At 46.0% G+C, this 21,930-nt stretch overlaps 1 protein-coding gene across 6 annotated transcripts in view; it reads left to right on the top strand.

The window, feature by feature from the left end:
* The window catches only part of LOC115177877 (SAM and SH3 domain-containing protein 1), a 331,417-nt gene that overhangs the window by 299,005 nt on the left and 10,482 nt on the right, over positions 1-21,930 (top strand). For all 6 annotated transcript variants that reach the window (XM_029738976.1, XM_029738905.1, XM_029739113.1 and 3 more), the window contains 9 exons: positions 3,467-3,602; positions 3,840-4,258; positions 7,002-7,076; positions 7,222-7,365; positions 12,685-12,817; positions 13,725-13,894; positions 14,186-14,395; positions 16,223-16,373; positions 16,539-16,667. In XM_029738976.1, coding sequence (XP_029594836.1) covers positions 3,467-3,602; positions 3,840-4,258; positions 7,002-7,076; positions 7,222-7,365; positions 12,685-12,817; positions 13,725-13,894; positions 14,186-14,395; positions 16,223-16,373; positions 16,539-16,667 — 1,567 coding nt within the window. The remainder of the gene's footprint in view (positions 1-3,466; positions 3,603-3,839; positions 4,259-7,001; positions 7,077-7,221; positions 7,366-12,684; positions 12,818-13,724; positions 13,895-14,185; positions 14,396-16,222; positions 16,374-16,538; positions 16,668-21,930) is intronic.

Raw genomic sequence — 21,930 nt, 5'->3', positions numbered from 1 at the left:
GAGTCCAGGGGAATGTCGAGGTCCTGGTGTCAACTAGGTACCTGGTGTGCCCTCGTGGCCCTATGAAAGGTGTCTTCTAGAGCCAGCTGTTAAAGCCATCCCTCCCTCAGCTGTTAACCTCTGCTGTGTGTGTGTGTATGTGTGTGTGTGTGTGTGTGTGTGTGTGTGTGTGTGTGTGTGTGTGTGTGTGTGTGTGTGTGTATCCCTAGACTCTATGCCAGCAGCTGTCATGTTGTTAGGTTACAGATGTAATACAAGGCCATAATGTTTCACATGAGGAGGTTGGGGAAGCTAAGAGGAGCGTCTCTCCAGGCCTAATATACACAGCCCAGTCAGACTCGCCTGAGCACTAACTCAAGCTCTCTCACACGCTGGGGGATTTTTTTTGTGTGCTTGTGTGCACTTGTGTGTGTGTGTGCACTTGTGTGCCCTGGCTCTAACAGTGGACCAGCTGTCTGTGACCAGACCCAACCCAATGTTGCTGTGGAAACCAGAGGAGAAAACAACAAATTAGGAATTTTCCCCAGAATGACTGCAGCTCAGCCAAACTAGCTCTGTGACAAACTCATCTCATCACATCACATGGTGCCTATACGACACCTGCTCACATACGATGGTCAGAATAGTTTCTGATGGTTTTCTCTCTCTGTGTGTGTGTGTGCGTGTGCGTGTGTGTGCGTGCGTGTTTGTGTGAGTTAAATCAAATCAAATTTTATTTGTCACATGTGCCGAATACAACAGGTGTAGACCTTACAGTGAAATATTTACTTACAAGCCCTTAACCAACAATGCCGTTTTAAGGGAAAAAAAGTATTAAAGTATTTACTAAAATAAACTGAAGTAAAAAATATATAAATAAGGAGCAACAATAAAATAACAGCAGCGAGGCTATATACAGGGTATACCGGAACAGAGTCACAGGTTAGTCGAGGTAATTGAGGTAATATGTACATGTAGGTAGAGGTAAAATGACTATGCATGGTTAATAAACAGAGAGTAGCAGCAGTGTAAAAATGGGGGGTGGGGTGGGGACAATGCAAATAGTCCAGGTAGCCATTTGATTAACTGTTCAGGAGTCTTATGGCTTGGGGGTAGAAGCTGTTAAGAATCCTTTTGGACCTAGACTTGGCGCTCCGGTACCGCTTGCAGTGCGGTTGCAGAGAGAACCGTCTATGACTTGGGTGGCTGGAGACATTTTTAGGTCCTTCCTCTGACACCACCTGGTATAGAGGTCCTGGATGGCAGGAAGCTTGGCCCCAGTGATGTACTGGGCCGTACGCACTACCCTCTGTAGTGCCTTGCGGTCGGAGGCCAAGCAGTTGCCATACCAGGCAGTGATGCAACCAGTCAGGATGCTCTTGATGGTGCAGCTGTAGAACCTTTTGAGGATCTGAGGACCCATGCCAAATCTTTTCAGTCTCCTGAGGCTTTGTCGTGCCCTCTTCACAACTGTCTTGGTGTGTCTGGACCATGATGTTTGTTGGTGATGTGGACACCAAGGAACTTGAAGCTCTCAACCTGCTCCACTGCAGCCCCGTCGATGAGAATGGGGGCGTACTCGCTCCTCCTTTTCCTGTAGTCCACAATCATCTCCTTTGTCTTGATCACGTTGAGGCAGAGGTTGTTGTCCTGGCATCACGCGGCCAGGTCTCTGACCTCCTCCCTATAGGCTGTATCATCGTTGTTGGTGATCAGGCCACTGTTGTGTCATCAGCAAACTTGATGATGGTGTTGGAGTCGTGCCTGGGTATGCAGTCACGTGTGAACAGGGAGTACAGGAGGGGACTGAGCACGCACCTGCTGTTATTTACTGCTGTTATTTACAAATAGACACAGACCGTCACCCCTTGTCTTACCGGAGGCAGCTGTTCTAATCATTCCGATGGACAGAAAACCCAGCCAACTGTATATTATCCATGTCGTCATTCAGCCACGACTCAGTGAAACATAAGATATTACAGTTTTTAATGTCATATTGGTAGGATAGCCTTGATCGGCGCTCATCCATTTTGTTATCCATTGATTGTGCGTTGGCTAATAGGACTGATGGTAGAGGGGGATCCTTACAAGGCACCCGACCTACGTCCCCCGATATCTCCGTCTCTTCTTCATGTCAATGACGGGGATGTGGGCCTTGTCGGGTGTCTGAAGTAAATCCTTTGCATCCGACTCGTTAATGAAAAAATCTTTGTCCAGTACGAGGTGAGTAATCGCTGTCCTGATATCCGTTAGTTATTTTCGGTCATAAGAGACGGTGGCAGAAATATTATGTACAAAATAAGTGTGAAAAACACACACAATAGCACACTTGGTTAGGAGACTGTAAAACGGCAGGTGTCTCTTCCGGCACCATCATCATCATATTAATGAAGCATTTGGTGACATCATTGTTCCCTCTGTTTCTGCTCCACTGTAGAGATTTTTAATGCCGTCGTAATGCCCAATTGAACTTCCCTCCTCTCTCCACAGTCCACACACACACACACACACACACACACACACACCCTCATAATGGAGCTCTGTGTACCTCAGCACAATGCCACGGAGCCTCCATTTAGTGTCTATTGGGTAATAAACAGCTCCAGGCTCATTCCAACAGGCAGCTCTCAGTCTAGAGCCTGATCTAGAGACACACACCACACATACCAAGCTCCCTGAATATCTGTGGTGAATATCTGTGGTGAATATCTGTGGTGAATATCTGTGGTGAATATCTGTGGTGAATATCTGGGGTGAATATCTGGGGTGAATATCTGTGGTGAATATCTGTGGTGAATATATGGGGTGAATATCTGGGGTGAATATCTGGGGTGAATATCTGGGGTGAATATCTGGGGTGAATATCTGTGGTGAATATCTGGGGTGAATATCTGGGGTGAATATCTGTGGTGAATATCTGGGGTGAATATCTGGGGTAAATATCTGGGGTGAATATCTGTGGCACCTCCTCATCGTCCTCTCTGGTTCAGAGTTTTTGTTGTTTTGGCTCATTTTTTCATGTGACCTGAATATGTTTTTAATATTAAATGTCATGCAATGCAAATGTACAACAATGTGTCCTACAATGTGCCCTACAATGTGCCCTACAATGTGTCCTACAGTACTATATATGTTCCCCCAACCCCCCAACTCTCCCTCCATACTCTCATATCACTAACTACGTCCATCCTAAAATGTGCACCATAACTGTCGCCAACCCCTAACATGTGACCCTACGTCCAAAACGGTGTGCTTTACGTGTGTCAATGAATGGGGTTGTGAGTTTCCCCAAGACTTGAGTGAATGACACCTACACCACAATGTTGTTTCATAAAGGTTGGAAAAGAGCAGCTGAACACTTAATAGATTTGTAGGCTAGTATCCCTCGTGTGTGGATATGGGTCACTGGGTTATGGCTAGGGTTCTGGGGGTCCCTGTACAACAGTGTGTCTTGGACTTCCTGTGACGTCCCCTCTCTCCCTCTCAGTCTCGGGAGCAGTCTGATGATGAGCAGACAGAGGACTCAATGAAGTTCAAACGGCTCCACAAGCTGGTCAACTCTACCCGCCGCGTCAGGAAGAAACTCATTAAGGTGGAAGAGGGCAAGAAACACGGCTCCGAAGGTACAGCACATGTCCATAGGGATTTCTGAATACACAGTTTGAGTTAGTATGGACACCATACTAACTCAAACTGTATATTCAGAAATCTCGTAACAGAAATCCCGTAACAGAAATTCCGTTATCACGCAGCAATTTGTAAACATTCAGTGGAAATGTGAATGGGATAGAAGTGTTTTTGCTCTTTTTGAGGTTACTCTGTAATGGATAAATGATGTGATGTTCCTCTCCTCCCTGAAGATTCTCTGAGCATGGAGGCATCTCCTACCTGTGAGGACAACACAGCCCTGTACACAGGGGTCCTGAAGAAGTCCAGCCTGCCCCAGGATGCCTCCATGTCCTCCCTGACCCAGGACCAGCTCTCTCTGGATGGGGACACAGACAGCTTGACCACCTCCCCTTCCTCCAGCAGCCTGGACACTACCTGGTCCGGACACAAGCTGGTCAAGGCCTTCTCTAAGTCCAGCAGCACCCACGGCCTCATCCGGCCTCCCAGGAGACTCCCTGCTGGGCCTGAGGGTTTGGGAGCCGTCGGGGTGGGAGGTAGTGGATCCTCTTTCTCGGAGCTGGACGGCTGTGGTGCCGAGGCCGAAGAGAAGGTGTCACACTCCATGACGGAGGGCGAGATGCGGAAAGCCCTGACCTCTCTCTCCCATGGGGTAAGTAATGACACACTCTACGGTTTCTACGGCCTCACCCGGCCACGCCCCAAACCACACCCCCAGCCCCGCCTCCTTGTTGCCCTCGATGACGTCTCCCAGGGTAGCCCCAAACCCGCCCGTCACCCCACCAGCTGGCTCAGGAAGCCTGACCCCAATTACGCCTACTCCACCAAACACCTGCTCTACCAGCGCTCCCGGAACTGCGCCAAAACACCAGGGGTGCCCTCCTCCTGTTCCTCCCCTTCGCCCCCCGCCCGCTGTGATCTGGCCAAGGCTAAGGGTGGTACGCTGGGTGGAGGGGGGTGTGGGGGCTGGGCATTCCCCCCTCGCAGGCTCCGCGGCCGGACGGCGGTGAGCGAACTGAACATCACGTACGTGGTGGAGCGCAGCCTCTACGGCCACCTCAACTGGGCCCAGCTGGTCCGGCCCGTCACCCTCAGCCGTGCCGAGCGCCGCTGCCTGTTGGAGGAGGACAGGGAGGCGGACAGGAAGTGGGTGGCCAGCGTGGACCGCTGCACCAAGCGCGTGCTCTTACGCATCCAGCAGAAGTCTGTGAGTTCTACTGTACAGCAGGGCAGGGGCGGGCTAGGCAGCGCCTCCGCCTGGCCAGGAGGACCAAGGCTAACTCCAAGGCTGCAGAGTAACCCTGAGGATGTTTCCTTCTTCTCTGCTTTAATCCAGCAAGAATATTTAGAAAGGGTAGTTTAGCAGAGACCCCCATAAAGAAACAGAACATTACACAATCTTTAAATAGGAAAGCTTTTGGCGTCACAGTTCGTTTTAATGTGATATGAAATAGTAATGGGATGTTACACTTAGGAGGTTAACAGTGGATACCAGTGTAACAGCAGAGGATGTATAACTGGCATTTGAAAATGTCACCCAGCCAAAACCCTGTAGGGAGTCTGCTGAGTCAGAACAGACTGAAGAGACAGAGACACGATTGTGGAAGAGACAGAGACAAAGTTGTGTTGGGTCACTGCTCAGGGGCTGACAGACACCTTCTCTCTCCTTTCTTCTTTCTAGCTTTCTCCATCCTTTTCTATCCCTCCCTCCTCTTAGCTTCTCTCTCTTCTGTGTGTCTGGGTTCAGTAGAAGGGGAACAGAGTGATCTCTTTTCCAGCTCAGTGTGAAAGAAAATGAAAGAGATCTGGGACTGTGACAGTGGCCATAAGCCCAGCTAGATGGTCTGGGCTGGCCAGGCCAAACAAGCCTCCACATGTCATTGAGACAGATGTTATGATAAGGTTTGGTCAGTGTGTGAAAGTTTAATCACAAGTCAATACAAATCTAGCATGGAAGTTTTAGTGTTGATAGTAGGAATCCTACTGTAAGAGAATTTAGATCGACACAGTGAAGTTAAACAGAGATATTCTGCAGCCTTGAAGAAGCCTGAATACTGGCTTTTACTTGTCAATCATTGGATGTGGTTCTTCATCCATAGACATTTTTATTCATCCGTTCAGTTCTCTTTTTTGGGGTTTTATCTTTTTGATCGTGCCTCCGTCGGCATGGTTACAGATGTAGTGGAATTTTCTTTCTCTCTTTTTTTTTTTACTGTCATGTGGAAGATGGTTTTCTGAGTGCATGACCATTCCATTGAATATATCCAACAGCATCGCTCCATCTGTAGACTTCTTTTTGGACGCCTTCTCAATTGCTTCTCTTCACCACACTTTGGAACTGCGGATATGGACACGATAGAAACGGTGGTCTCACACATACCATAAATCAAGTCATCTCAAGGATGAAAGGAAACCTGGGACTGTTGTCGGAAACTGCTAGAGTAAATTAGGAATGCCCTGTAACGGGAAGAGCCGATTTAATCAGTAACGCTTCCCTACCTGAGATACTATATATGGGGTGTGTATGCATCAGTGCTCTTGCTTCTTAGTACAATTCTAACCCAAAGAGAGGCCTGGAGGTCAAAGCTAGTTCAATTATAAAACAACCTATCATTCTCCTCCGCAATAACTTCCTCATACTCTCATGGCTGGTTCTATCTTTATCAAATGGAGAGATAATCTAGATAACCCCCTGTATATCCCTCAGTCTGATACATTATATTTTCTGTGAGAATTTACCTCTCCTAACCTCCCCCCAATCCTCCCCTTTCTATAACCTAACCCAGTGTAAAAGTATTAATATCTCAATGTTTGTGTTTCCAGAGAACCTACCATCGTAATTAAACCCAAGGGAATGGTTGGGTTGGGCCATAGTTTGTTATATTTCAGCGTGACCACATCTAACCAAATGATTTCATTTAATTCCCATTAAAGTAACATAAACTTGCAGAATAACAGTGACTCCCATTCAATTCTCCGTGGATGATCAAACACCTCGTTTAAATTTGATAACACAATAACTAATGTACATTATGTAATAAACAGAAATGCATTTGAGTTTCACATCACGTCACTTCTGTTGCCCGTCCCATATGAGGCCATACCATGACATACATGTACAGACAGACGGTAACGCTCACAAACCCATATATAGCATACAGCCCTGAATCAACCTGCTGCCATTATGACTCCGCCAAGCATGAATCATTGTGATTTGACTCTTACTGGGCATGGATGAGAGTTGATGTCATTTGAATAGATTCTAATTTATTTTAACTCTCTCGTTCAAAATCTTTCCTACCTCTCTCTCTTTCCCTCTCTGACTCTCTCTTTCTCTCTCTGACTCCCTCTCTCTCTGACTCTCTCTCTGACTCTCCTTCCTCTCCCTTTAACAGAGGACATGTAGTTTTGGAGGGTTTGACCTGTCCAACAGGTCACTCCATGTGGTCAGTGCCGGCTCCGAGCCCAATGTAAGTACTACCACATTGCTGATGACTCAGGGTTGAGGGGGCGCAATGCTTAGAGAAGTGGACTCAAACACATTCTTTCTCTATTTCTTTCTGTCTCTGTTTTCTCTTTCCACTCTCCCTCTCTCTCCCTCCTTCCTTCTCTCAGAGTAAGGATCCAGAGGCTGTATACCGGGAGGTAGTCAAGTCTCCCAACACGTCTCGTATCTCTCTGGGGAAGAAGGTCAAGTCTGTCAAAGAGACCATGAGAAAACGCATGTCCAAGAAGTACAGCAGCTCACTGTCTGAACAGGTACACACATCCACACACACCCACACACAAATATACAGGCGTTCAAACCTATAATTCACAAAGATTTCAAGTTTCATTGAATAAAAACGCTTGATCCTAGTTGACTGAATTCTCCCCATTGTTGTTCTGCTCTCATTATGGGCTTTACGTGTGTGTGTGTGTGTGTGTGTGTGTGTGTGTGTGTGTGTGTGTGTGTGTGTGTGGACATGTTTCTGTTGGTTACAAAGTAGACACCCAGCTCTCTCACACAAACAGATGTGTGACACACACATACACACAGTCAGACGTCACACACACACAGCTGAGAAGTTTTTGGAGCTGTCCACACTCTGGTCTCAGGCCCAGGATTGGACTCTAGGTGGAGGGTAGGGTGTGTTTAGGAGGGTCTGAGCTCATCCAGTGAGGCAAGCATCCCACAGGCTAGGCCAGAGCTCTAAGACATGGCTTTGGCTCTGGGACATTGTGTGTATGTGTGTGTGTATGTGTGTGTGTGTGTGTGTGTGTGTGTGTGTGTGTGTGTGTGTGTGTGTGTGTGTGTGTGTGTGTGTGTGTGTGTGTGTGTGTGTGTGTGTGTGTGTGTGGCATTCATACCATATGAGCATTCACATTATCACATATCACAATACAGTATGGGTTTTGGCCTGGTATCTAGGCTGTCAGAGGGTACACTAAATAAGCCTTGGGAGTGGCACAACCTGTTGACTGCTCGCTGCAAACTTGTTCCCTCAGAGATAAACAGAAGAGATTTTTGGAACTTCAGTCCTTTGACCCAGAAAAAGGTTAAATTAGTCATGAATGTGTTGCTTGGAAAGAGCAGGTAGGAGACTTCATGAGCTCTAACTTTAGTGAGGCTATTTTACATGCCACGCTGCCATCTAGTGGCTGTGGTGAATTCTCCTTCAGTAAAGCTATTGTTATGTTTTATTTTTTTAAATCTTTTTTTCAAGAGAATTTTATTTTATTTAACCAGGTAGGCCAGTTGAGAACAAGTTCTCATTTACAACTGCGACCTGGCCAAGATAAAGCAAAGCAGTGCGACAAAAACAACAACACAGTGTTACACATAAACAAACGTACAGTCAATAACACAAAAGAAAAGAAAAATAGAAAAATCTATGTACAGTGTGTGCAAATGTAGAAGAGTAGGGAGGTAGGCAATAAATAGGCCCTAGAGGCGAAAATAATTACAATTTAGCATTAATACTGGAGTGATACATGTGCAGATGATGATGTGCAAGAAGAAATACTAGGGTGCAAAAGAGCAAGAGGGTAATAATATGGAGATGAGGTAGTCGGGTGTGCTATTTACAGATTGGCTGTGTACAGGTACAGTGATCGGTAAGCTGCTCAGACAGCTGATGCTTAAAGTTACATAGGGAGATATAAGTCTCCAGCTTCAGTGATTTTTGCAATTCGTTCCAGTCATTGGCAGCAGAGAACTGGAAGGAAAGGCGGACAAAGGAAGTGTTGGCTTTGGGGATGACCAGTGCAATACACCTGCTGGAGTGTGTGGTATGGGTGGGTGTCGCTATGGTGACCAGTGAGCTGAGATAAGGCGGGTCTTTACTTATAGATGACCTGGAGCCTGTGGGTTTGGCGACGGATATGTAGTGAGGGCCAGCCAACGAGTGCATACAGGTCACAGTGGTAGGTAGTATATGGGGCTTTGGTGATAAAACGGATGGCACTGTGATAGACTACATCCAGTTTGCTGAGTAGAGTGTTGGGGGCTATTTTGTAAATTACATCGCCGAAGTCAAGGATCGGTAGGATAGTCAGTTTTACGAGGTTATGTTTGGCGGCATGAGTGAAGGAGGCTTTGTTGTGAAATAGGAAGCCAATTCTAGATTTAATTTTGGATTGGAGATATTTAATGTGACTCTGGAAGGAGAGTTTACAGTCTAACCAGACACCTAGGTATTTGTAGTTGTCCGCATATTCTAGGTCAGAACCGTCCAGAGTAGTGATGCTAATCGGGCGGGAGGGTGTGGGCAGCAATCAGTTGAAGAGCATGCACTTAGTTTTACTAGCATTTAAAAGCAGTTGGAGGCCACGGATGGAGTGTTGTATGGCATTGAAGCTCGTTTGGAGGTTTGTTAGCACAGTGTCCAAAGAAGGGCCAGATGTATACAGAATGAAGAATGTCGTCTGTGTAGAGGTGGATCAGAGAATCACCAGCAGCAAGAGCGACATCATTGATATATGCAGAGAAAATAGTCAGCCCGAGAATTGAACCCTGTGGCACACCCATAGAGACTGCCAGAGGTCCGGACAACAGGCCCTCCGATTTGACACACTGAACTCTGTCTGAGAAGTAGTTGGTGAACCGGGCAAGGCTTTCATTTGAGAAGCCAATGCTATTGAGTCTGTCGATAAGAATGCAGTGATTGACAGAGTCGAAAGCCTTGGCCAGGTCGATGAAGACGGCTGCACAGTACTGTCTTTTATCGATGGCTGTTATGATATCTCTTAGGACCTTGAGTGTGGCTGAGGTGTACCCATGTCCAGCTCGGAAACCAGATTGCATAGTGGAGAAGGTACGGTGGGATTCGAAATGGTCGGTGATGTGTTTATTAACTTGGCTTTCAAAGATTTTAGAAAGGCAGGGCAGAATTGACATAGGTCTGTAACAGTTTGGGTCTAGAGTGTCTCCCCCTTTGAAGAGGAGGATGACCACGGCAGCTTTCCAATCTTTGGGGATCTCAGATGATACGAAAGAGAGGTTGATTAGGCTAGTAATAGGGGTAGCAACAATTTCTGCAGATACATTTAGAAAGAGAGGGTCCAGACTGTCTAGCCAGGTGGAAAGCATGGCCAGCCGTGGAAAAATGCTTATTTAAATGATCGATTATCGTAGATTTATCGGTGGTGACAGTGTTTCCTATCCTCAGTGCAGTGGGCAGCTGGGAGGAGGTGCTCTTATTCTCCTAGGACTTTACAGTTTCCCAAAACTTTTTGGAATTAGTGCTACAGGAAGCACATTTCTGTTTGATAAAGCTAGCCTTTCCTAAATGACTGAGTATATTGGTTCCTGACTTCTCTGAATATCGGTGGGGCTATTTGATGTTAATGCAGAACGCCACAGGATGTTTTTGTGCTAGTCAAGGGCAGTCAAGTCTGGGGTGAACCAAGGGCTATATCTGTTCTTAGTTCTACATTTGTTAATGGGGAATGCTTATTAAGATGGAGAGGAAAGCACTTTTGAAGAGCAACCAGGCATCCTCTACTGACGGGATGAGGTCAATATCCTTCCAGGATACCCAGGCCAGGTCGATTAGCAAGGCCTGCTTGCTGAAGAGTTTTAGGGAGCGTTTGACATTGATGAGGGGTGGTCGTTTTACCGCGGACCCAGTACGCACGCAGGCAATGAGGCTGTGATCACTGAGATCCTGGTTGAAGACAGCAGAAGTGTATTTAGAGGGCAGGTTGGTCAGGATGATATCTAAGAGGGCGCCCATGGTTACAGATTTAGGGTTGTACCTGGTTTGTGTGAGATTGAGGGCATCAAGCTTAGATTGTAGGATGGCTGGGGTGTTAAGCATGTCCCAGTTTAGATCACCTAGCAGCACAAGCTCTGAAGATAGATGGGGGGCGATCAATTCACATATGGTGTCCAGGGCACAACTGGGGGCCGAGGGGGGTCTATAACAAGCGGCAACGGTGAGAGACTTGTTTCTGGAAAGGTGGATTTTTAAAAGTAGAAGCTCTAATTGTTTGAGCACAGACCTGGATAGTATGACAGAACTCTGCAGGCTATCTCTGCAGTAGATTGCAACTCCGCCCCCTTTGGCAGTTCTATCTTGTCGGAAAATGTTATAGTTAGGGATGGAAATTTCTGGATTTTTGGTGACCTTCTTCAGCCAGGATTCAGACATGGCTTGGACATACAGGTTGGCAGAGTGTGCTAAAGCAGTGAATAAAACAAACTTAGGGAGGAGGCTTCTAATGTTAACATGCATGAAACCAAGGCTTTTACAGTTACAGAAGTAAACAAATGAGAGCGCCTGGGGAATGGGAGTGGAGCTGGGCACTGCAGGGCCTGGGTTAACCTCTACATCACCAGAGGAACAGAGGAGGAGTAGGATAAGGGTACGGCTAAAGGCTATAAGAACTGGTCATCTAGTGCGTTCGGAACAGAGATTAAAAGGAGCAGGTTTCTGGGCGCGGAAGAATAGATTCAATGCATTATGTACAGACAAGGGTATGGTAGGATGTGAGTACAGTGGAAATAAGCCTAGGCATTGAGTGACGATGAGAGAGGTTTTGTCTCTAGAGGCACCATTTAAGCCAGGTTCAGTCACCGCATGTGTGGAGGTGGAACATAAGGCATATTGAACAGGGCTGGAGGCTCTACCGTGAAATAAGACAAAAATTACTAAACAAACCAGCAATAGACAAGGCATATTGACATTCGGGAGAGGCATGTGTAGCCAAGTGATCATAGGGTCCAGTGAGTAGCTAGGCGAGCTGGAGGCACAGCGATTCAGACAGCTAGCAGGCCGGGGCTAGCAGCAGGCTAGCAGATGGGCCTCAGAGGAATGTCACAATGGGGGAGTCTGTTGAAATCCCCTCGGACAGTTACGTCGGCAGACCAGTCGTGATGGATTGACAGTGCTCCGTGTCGGCAGCAAAGGGTCCAGGCCAATTGGCAGAAGAGGTATTGAAGCCCAGGAATTATCTGATGGAATCTCTTCGGCTAGCCGGGTGATGGGCCTAGTTTGAGGCTAGCTCCAGGCTAACTGGTGCTTACTTCAGGACAGAGACGTTAGATAGGAGTAGCCACTCGGATAGCAGCTAGCTAGCTGTGATGATCAGCAGTAAAGGTTCAGAGCTTGCGGTAGGATTCCGGAGATGTGGTAGAGAAAAGCAGTCCAATATGCTCTGGGTAGATATCACGCTGTGCAGGCTGGCAGGAGTTGCCTGGGCTGAGGTGATGAACGCTAGCAGTGGCTAACTGACTACTAGCTAGCAGCTAGGTAGCTGGCTAGCTTCTGAAGGGGATTCTGGTTCAAAAGTGTAAACATAGCAGATCCATACCACATTGAGTGAGGCGGGTTGCAGGAGAGTATGTTCAGTCCGTAGATGGAAAAACTAGATTAAAAAAATAATACACATATATACGAAGAAAAACGAAATATACAAGGGACGGGAAAAGACAATCAAAACAGACATCCCCACTGCTACGCCATCTTGGAATATATGACTGATACTGTATCACGCTGACATCTGTTTCTCTCTCTCTATCTCTTTCTTCATCTCTCTCTCACCCCTCTGCTCTCCACTTCTACCTTTCTGCCCCAACCCCCTCCCACCCTCCAGTCGAGCCCAGACGGGACTCCTAGCTCCCCCCAGTCCCCACAGCCAGACACAGACTCTCTGGAGAAACCCAAGCTAAAGGCTGGAGGATCAGTGGAGAGCCTCCGGAGCTCCCTCAGTGGACAAAGCTCCATGAGTAAGTACCCTGTGTGTGTGTGTGTGTGTGTGTGTGTGTGTGTGTGTGTGTGTGTGTGTGTGTGTGTGTGGTACAGTACACATTAAGACAGTGCACGAAGCGCGACACAAGGGGGCACTGTCATAACATCTCTCTGTCAACATTCTTATACAGACTTAACCCCTTATCAAGCCTGCTGTGTCAGCTAGTATACATCACATCATCATTGTTATGATCTGAACTCTATGTTATAGCTCTATGTCACAATCACACTTACTCCCATTGGAGGGTTCAGAGATGTGACATCATCTGGTCCTATCTGGTGAAAGATTCTTCTCCCGTTGTGACGGACCATGATCTTACCCTGGCATGTGTTCAGACAACTTGCCTAGTTAAATAAGGTTAAAAAAAGATAGAAAATGAGTTGTCTGAACACATGTATAATTATTCTATCTGTCTCTCATGTCTTGAGGTTAGAGTTAGACTAAGGTCTGTGAGGGCTGGGTTGATGTTTGTTAGTTAGTTAATGAGAGAGAGTCTGTCCCTTGTTGACTGGTGTTGGCCTAGGCCCCTAGGGCCGGAGGGGCTGAGACACAAGCTAATTATTAAATAGGAAGGCTTTTCTCTCTGCTTCCTACATTCATCATTACAGATCAGACATCCAGAGAGACATCTATGGGAAGACAGCAGCACGTTATATACACACTGGCTACAAGTGATAGGCTGTTATTAATGAGTATTCACACACATAATCTGGCTTTGTGTGAATAGATGAGTACATCTAACTCTCTCATTTAAAATAAATTGATGTTCACTTGCTCAGTTTCAAAACACTCAAATCACATGAGTATTGAATTCATCTATTTGGATGATATGAAATGTATATCTGTGGTTTGACCGTGTGTGGTCCTTGCATTGTGTGTTCCAGGTGGTCAGACGGTCAGCACCACAGACTCTTCAGCCAGTAACAGAGAGAGTGTTAAGTCTGAGGATGGAGATGACGAGGAGCCTCCCTACAGAGGGCCCTTCTGTGGCAGGGCGCGAGTACACACTGACTTCACCCCTAGCCCCTACGATTCCGATTCCCTCAAACTAAAGGTAACACACACTTACTCACCTCCACCTCCACACGTATAAACACACAGTCCCTACAGTACTAACTCTCTCAAATGAAGGGCAACACACAGACACTTATTGACTCATAAGCACAACCCTGAATTCATATACGCCCTCAACACCCTCAACACGCCGTATTCACACACACACACACACACACACACACACACACACACACACACACACACACACACACACACACACACACACACACACACTTGATGGCTGATAGTTTTAGCGTTTTCTCACATAAATGTGTTTTGTGTCTTCCAGAAAGGCGATGTGATCGACATCATCAGTAAGCCTCCCATGGGGACGTGGATGGGCCTGCTCAATAACAAGGTGGGCACCTTTAAGTTCATCTATGTGGACGTGCTGAGTGAGGAGGAGGAGAAGCCCAAGAGACCTGTGAGGAGGAGGAGGAAGGGCAGACCTCCCAAACCCACCTCTGTAGAAGAGCTGCTGGAACGCATCAACCTCAAGGTACACACACTGGACACACACACCTTTACATACCCGCACGCGGGCGAACATACACACACATTTGTTTAACACACTCACAAACATGCACCTGTACATTGCACACGAACACACATACACATAACTCTATACAAACCTCACACACCAATGCTAAGGTGTTCTGTACAAGGTGAATAGTAGTCCTGCAACGTCCCTCCTACAGCCAGAATCATATCCCAGCCATCTAGAAAAAACACCCTGCCTCTTCTGTCAACCACCCAGCCTTGGCAGCTCAGCCTCCCCAGGGTCGAGAGCACTGTAGGTGGGCTGTTTCTGGATGAGCCCAGCCTGATGAAGCTCTGACATGACAGATTACAGACTAGGCTATGTCCCTGGTTCTCCCCTACTCAAGGACATAAGTAACATAATGGTACATTATCATTGCCTGGGCAGAGCAGAGACTATATTACAGGGTTGAAGACCTCCCATAAGTCTACTACTATCCTACTATATACAGTACATGTGCATCAAGGTACACATGTCATCTCCGTCGTCACATACGTAGTTGTGAGTTCGGGGAGTGGGAGAGCAGACTAAACACACAACCTCCTAAACCCACCATTAACTGGTGACCATGCCAAGACATTATACTGAGACTGTGTTCCACCTTGTTCTGTTTCTGTTTCATGTCACGCTCTGGATAAATGAGTGTTTTTGGCAAGTATTTATTTAGATTTCTCTTTTGTTTATTTAAAAGGAGAACTAGGGAAAAGTTTTTTGTCTAGATTTGGTTAGTGAGTTCAGATACATTTACTGATGCAGGTTTACTGGTGATTGAATCATGGATATGTACACCTTCAAGTGACAAGAAAAAGCTGACTAACAAAAGTAACAAGACTAAGACGCCGTAATAACCTTGCTGACTAATTCTACATAAAACAGCTCATTGTGGTCAGGGCGTTCCTAAAAACACAACGACAAAGTGGAGTGCGCTTCGAAGTAGCCATCTTTTCTATATTTTTATCTATGTTTTCTCTTTTGAAATCTTCCATTTCAACTTGATTGTAGGGGTATCTTGGCGCAAATGTGCTTTTACCTTCAAATATGCTAGGATGTTACATGAAAGACAAAGATCGTTCAAATGAGAAGGTTGTGTAGAGTAGTGGTCTTTGGTTTTGTCTCATTCTTCTTTATCTTAGCAGAAATAGAGCTGAAAGTCACTTTTAGCTAAGGACGGAAGTCTCCGTGGTTACGGTGGTGACATGCAGTCTGTGTGTATTGTACCCTTTAGATCTGTGGGTTGGACAAAACTTTAGACTGAACCAGTTTCCACAATCTCCTTGTTGAAAGTGGAAACCGATTATGATGGGTTGAAATGTTAACTTTAGCTGTGCCTGTTCCGAAACACACAGAGGGTGTAGTGTGATATTTTAGACCGTGATTTCTGGTGTCCTCCCACCAAGAGATAACACCACAGGGTGTAATGACTAGCTTTGTGCTCTTGTTATATTGTGTGTGTATCCTCCTTGTCGCCTGTGGTAAAAGGTGTGGTAGAGAATCTCCTCCACCTCATCCCTCTCTTTCCCACCCTTCCCAACTCTTCCCTCCTTTTCTGTAGCCACATTGGTCAATTTCTTTTACCTCATTGTGTGTGTTTTTGCAAGATTAACATTTTGCCTGTGTCTTTGAAAACTGGTGCTAGGCCAGTTTAGCTGTTTAGCTTATAACAGTTACAGTCACGCAAGAGGTTGGAAAAAACTGTCTGGAATCAGAACATGAGATAACCAGAGCCTCTTCTCTCCTCTCCCCTCACCTCTCCTCTCCTCTTCTTTCTTATCTCCTCTCCTCCAGGAGCACATGCCTACCTTCCTGTTTAATGGCTATGAGGACCTGGACACCTTCAAGCTGCTGGAGGGGGAGGATCTAGATGAGCTCAACATCAAAGACCCTCAACACAGAGCTGTGCTGCTCACCGCTGTGGAGCTACTGCAGGAGTATGACAGTGAGTACACACAGACACGTGAACTCACGCACACACGCACGCACTCACACAAACCTTTCACTCTGTCTGTTTGACTGCATTGTCTCTATGATTCCTACACTACATCGTTGTGTAAGTTTCTGTATATCTGACTATATGGTTTCTGTGTGTTGTGTGTGTCTGTAGGCAGCAGCGACCCTGAGCGGAGCGGCCTGTCAGGCTCTCAGGAGAAGCTGCTATCAGAGGGCCACATCCTGGTGGGCGACTCACCACGTGACTCTGGCTGCTATGAGAGCAATGAGAACCTGGAGAATGGTAATGACTAGCCTAGCATAGCTTCCTGATAATGGGATTAGCCTGGTGTTAGCCTAGCCTGGGCCTAGTCTAGCGCTACAGTGACTGTGGCTCCTATGATTCCTCTTCCACCTCCTCTGCTATGCTATGCTTCTGCATTCTAACATGAACCGTCCGTCATCACTCTCCATTGGACCAAGGCCAGTCAATCAAACCTCCACTCTTTATCCGCCATGTCTGTCTCCTAGCTCCACCCACTTCACACCCCCACTCACCTCCTCCCCACCTAGCTGCGTAGTGTCGTAGTGAGGGGAGAGATGCACCCCCCCATCTTGTTTTTTCTGTTTCTTTTTCTCGTTGTCACTCTACTCTCTCTTTCCACTGCTCTCTCCATCTCCAGGCTGTCTCTGTCTTCACTGCAGAAGCCCTATCCTAAGGGACAAGGCCCTAACCCCCAGGCCTAGACCACTACTCTACCCTACAATGGGGCCCTATGTACAAAGGGAACAACACCCCACATCTCAAATGCACCCAACTACTCTGGTCAACTCAATCCCAGTGCCGATGTTCCTCCCATCTCACAATGGACAGAGAACCCCTCCTCCTACTCCTCATCCTCCGCCCCAGGAGGTTGAGTGGTTGCTGGGAGACCAGACCGATTATGACACGATGAGGGAGTGTTTCTTTTGAAAGGTGCTATTGTAAAAGCGGAGATCTTGTAAAGTATTAAGTGACTGCCCAATAATTCACTGTAGAATGGCTCTGTAGGTGGTGCGGGTGTGGACCACTCTGCTTCCGTTAGCCTAGTGCTGGCTCAATCTCTGTTCTACCTGACATTTCAAGTCACTTAAAAAATGTGTTTATTTTTAATAGTGACCATGTTACACAATGATCGTATTGTGCCTAAACAACCCCCCAAAAATCTTGGATTAAAATGTGTTTTTTTTATGATAGTGGATATATATATATAAAAAAGCAGCAGTTGTAATTATGGAAGTGTATTTCAGATCTATATTTGTGAGAACGTTTACTGTATAGTTATAACTCCTTGAAAATACTTTTGCTTTCCGCCTACAGTTGAGTTATCTTCAATCATAACTCATAAACCTTTGCTTGAATCATTGACTTCTCTGTCTGTGTTTTCTCTCTGTTCTGTTCTATGTGTGTGTGTCATAACATTTCTAAAAGATGTGCAATCTGCTACAGTACAAATTTGAGTTGTGGAATAAACCACTTCTTTGATTGAAGTTACTTTGGCCTGCTTGCTTCATTTCATGTCTCCTTCTTTCTTCATGTCTCTTTTTTCTCCATCTCAGTCGTTAACACCTCATTAGCTGCATAACATTCAGTGTACATTCTCCATTTTCATTCTGTTTTGTTTTAATTAATGAACTCTTCTTTCACTGTGCCTTTACTCAGTCGCTATGATAATCCAATCTGCATTATTCTGCCTCATAAATTCTCTACTACAGCCATACAGATGTAGGATCTTAATTTGATCACCCTGTTGCAGGAAACTTTCCTGCAATCCAGGACATTTTAAACTTGTCGTGGTTTAAAATGTACTGGGAAGTTTGTCATTTTGTAATTTCCATTCATTTCCACAAAATGTATCCTACAAAATGTCCATTAATTATAATCCACATAATAATTCACATTTTCTGTTGACGCGGGATTATTTTCCTGCTGTAACAAACTGGCTCAAATTAAGATTCTACATCTGTACCTCTCTTAACCATCCTCCTGCATGCATTATGAGTTTATATATACAGTACCAGTCAAAAGTTTGGACAGGTCATGTTGTATAGTGATCGGAGACAGGCACAGGAATACGTACTGGGGGGGGGGGGGGGGGGGGTTTATTACTCACCCAAAAATACAACATGTCATGAAAAAGTACAGGGACGAAGCCCATAACAAACATGTATATAAAATACACAGGGATGTAACCAAACAAAAGAGCGAGGTTAAAACCTCTAATAATTACATGGAACGTGACCCGTAATAACGCTACACGGGACGAGACCCGAAATAACAAGTGCACAATACACGTAGCATGAAAGCCGAAACAGCAAAGCACAGGTACTCACAAGACCAACGGACATGGGAACAATAACCGACAAGGACAATGGGGAACAGAAGGCACATAAATAACATACAAATCAGGGGGAATGGGAACCAGGTATGCAAATTGAGATAAGACAGTCCGGGGTTGGTGGTAATGAATCCAGTTCAGTGAAGCCTAGAATGCCGGTGACGTCGACCTCCGGAGCTGGTGAATGGAATGAGCAGCAGTACCGGGGGGATCCGTGACAGGACACACCTATTCATTAAAGGGTTTTTCTTTATTTCTACTATTTTCTACATTGTAGAATATAAGTGAACACATCAAAACTATGAAAAAACACAACTGGAATCATGTAGTAACTAAAAAAGTGTTGAACAAATTAAAATGTATTATTTTTGGGAATTTTTCAAAGTAGCCACCCTTTGCCTTGATGACAGCTTTGCACACTCATGGCATTCTCATATAAAATATATTTTGATTTGTTTAAAACTTTAACACTAACCTCTGTAGTGTCTTGTGGTCGGAGGCCGAGCAGTTGCCATACCAGGCAGTGATGCAACCAGTCAGGATGCTCTCGATGGTGCAGCTGTAGAACTTTTTGAGGATCTGAGGACCCATGCCAAGTATTTTCAGTATCCTGAGTGGGAATAGGTGTTGTCGTGCCCTCTTCACGACAATCTTGGTATGTTTACACCATGATTGTTTGCTGGTGATGTGGACACCAAGGAACTTGAAGCTCTCAACCTGCTCCACTACAGCCACATCGATGAGAATGGGGGTGTTCTCAGCACTCCTTTTCCTGTAGTCCACAATTATCTCCTTTGTCTTGATCACGTTGAGGGAGAGGTTGTTATCCTGGCACCACACTGCCAGGTCTCTGACCTTCTCCCTATAAGCTGTCTCATCGCTGTCGGTGATCAGGCCTTCCACTGTTGTGTCATCGGCAAACTTAATGATGGTGTTGGAGTCGTGCTTGGCCATGCAGTCATGGTTGAACAGGGAGTACGGGAGGGGACTGAGCATGCACCTCTGAGGGACCCCCATTTTGAGGATCAGTGTGGCAGATGTGTTGTTACCTACCCTCACCACCTGCTGGTGGCCCATCAGGAAGTCCAGGATCCAGTTGCAGAGGGAGGTGTTTAGTCCCGGGGTCCTTAGCTTAGTGATGAGCTTTGAGGGCACTATGGTGTTGAACGCTGAGCTGTAGTCAATGAGTAGCATTCTCACGTAGGTGTTCCTTTTGTCCAGGTGGGAAAATGCAGTGTGGAGTGCAATAGAGATTGCATCCTCTGTGGATCTGTTGGACCTGGTATGCAAATTGGAGGGGGTCTAGGGTTTCTTGGATAATGGTGTTGATGTGAGCCATGACCAGCCTTTCAAAGCACTTCATGGCTACAGACATTTAGGCAGTGTTTTTGGGCACAGGGACTATGGTGGTCTGCTTGAAACATGTTGGTATTACAGACTCGGTCAGGGACAGGTTGAAAATGTCAGTGAAGACACTTGCCAGTTTGTCAGCGCATGCTTTGAGTACATGTCCTGGTAATCCGTTTGGCCCTGCGGCCTTGTGAATGTTGACTTCTTTAAAGGTCTTACTCATATCGGCTAACGAAAGCTTGATCACACAATCACACAATCATTCGGAACAGCTGGTGCTCTCATGCATGCTTCAGTGTTGCTTGCCTCGAAGCGATCATAGAAGTCCTTTAGCTTGTGTCACTGGGCACCTCGCAGCTATGCTTCCCTTTGTAGTTCGTAATAGTTTGCAAGCCCTGCCACATCCTCGGAGTTGGTGTAGTACGATTCAATCTTAGTCCTGTATTTACACTTTGCCTGTTTGATGGTTCGACAGAGGGTCTAGCGAGATTTCTTATAAGCTTCCGTGTTAGAGTCCTTCTCCTTGAAAACGGCAGCTCTACCCTTTAGCTCAGTGCGGATGTTGCCTGTAATCCATGGCTTCTGGTTGGGGTATGTACGTACAGTCACTGTGGGGACGACGTCATCGATTGACGAAGCCAGTGACTGATGTGGTGTACTCCTCAATGCCATCGGAAGATCCCGGAATATATTCCAGTCTGTGCTACTAAAAGAGTCATGTAGCTTAGAATCTGCGTCATCTGACCACTTCCGTATTGAGCGAGTCACTTGTACTTCCTGCTTTACTTTTTGCTTGTAAGCAGGAATCAGGGGGATAGAGTTATGTTCAGACTTGCCAAATGGAGGGTGAGGGAGAGCTTTGTACACGTCTCTGTGTGTGGAGTAAAGGTGGTCTAGAGTTTTTTTCCTCTGGTTTTACATGTAACATGCTGGTAGAAATTAGGTAAAACGGATTTAAGTTTCCTTGCATTAAAGTCACCGGCCACTAGGAGCGCCACCTCTGGATGAGCATATTCTTGTTTGCTTATGGCCTTATACAGCTCGTTGAGTGCGGTTTTAGTTCCAGATTCGGTTTGTGGTGATAAATAGACAGCTATGAAAAATATAGAAGAAAACTCTGTTGGAAATAGTGTGGTCTACAGCTTATCATGAGATACTCTACCTCAGGTGAGCAAAACCTCGAGACTTCCTTAATATTAGATTTTGTGCACCAGCTGTTATTTACAAATAGACACAGATCGCCACCCCTTGTCTTACCGGAGGCAGCTGTTCTATCTTTCCGATGCACAGAAAACCCAGCCAGCTGTATGTTATCCATGTTGTTGTTCAGCCACGACTCAGTGAAACATCAAATCAAATCAAATCTATTTATATAGCCCTTCTTACATCAGCTGATATCTCAAAGTGCTGTGCAGAAACCCAGCCTAAAACCCCAAACAGCAAGCAATGCAGGTGTAGAAGCACGGTGGCTAGGAAAAACTCCCTAGAAAGGCCAAAACCTAGGAAGAAACCCAGAGAGGAACCAGGCTATGAGGGGTGGCCAGTCCTCTTCTGGCTGTGCCAGCTGGAGATTATAACAGCACATGGCCAAGATGTTCAAATGTTCATAAATGACCAGCATGGTCAAATAATAATAATCATAGTAGTTGTCAAGGGTGCAACAAGTCAGTAACACAAGAGTAAGTGTCAGTTGGCTTTTTCATAGCCGATCTTTGAGAGTATCTCTACCGCTCCTGCTGTCTCAAGAGAGTTGAAAACAGCAGGTCTGGGACAGGTAGCACGTCCGGTGAACAGGTCAGGGTTCCATAGCCGCAGGCAGAACAGAACATAAGATATTAC

This window comes from Salmo trutta, chromosome 1 (assembly GCF_901001165.1).
Source record: "Salmo trutta chromosome 1, fSalTru1.1, whole genome shotgun sequence".
Taxonomy (NCBI): domain Eukaryota; kingdom Metazoa; phylum Chordata; class Actinopteri; order Salmoniformes; family Salmonidae; genus Salmo; species Salmo trutta.
Note: the sequence above shows the minus strand (reverse complement) of the source record. Positions and strands in the feature narration are given on the sequence as shown.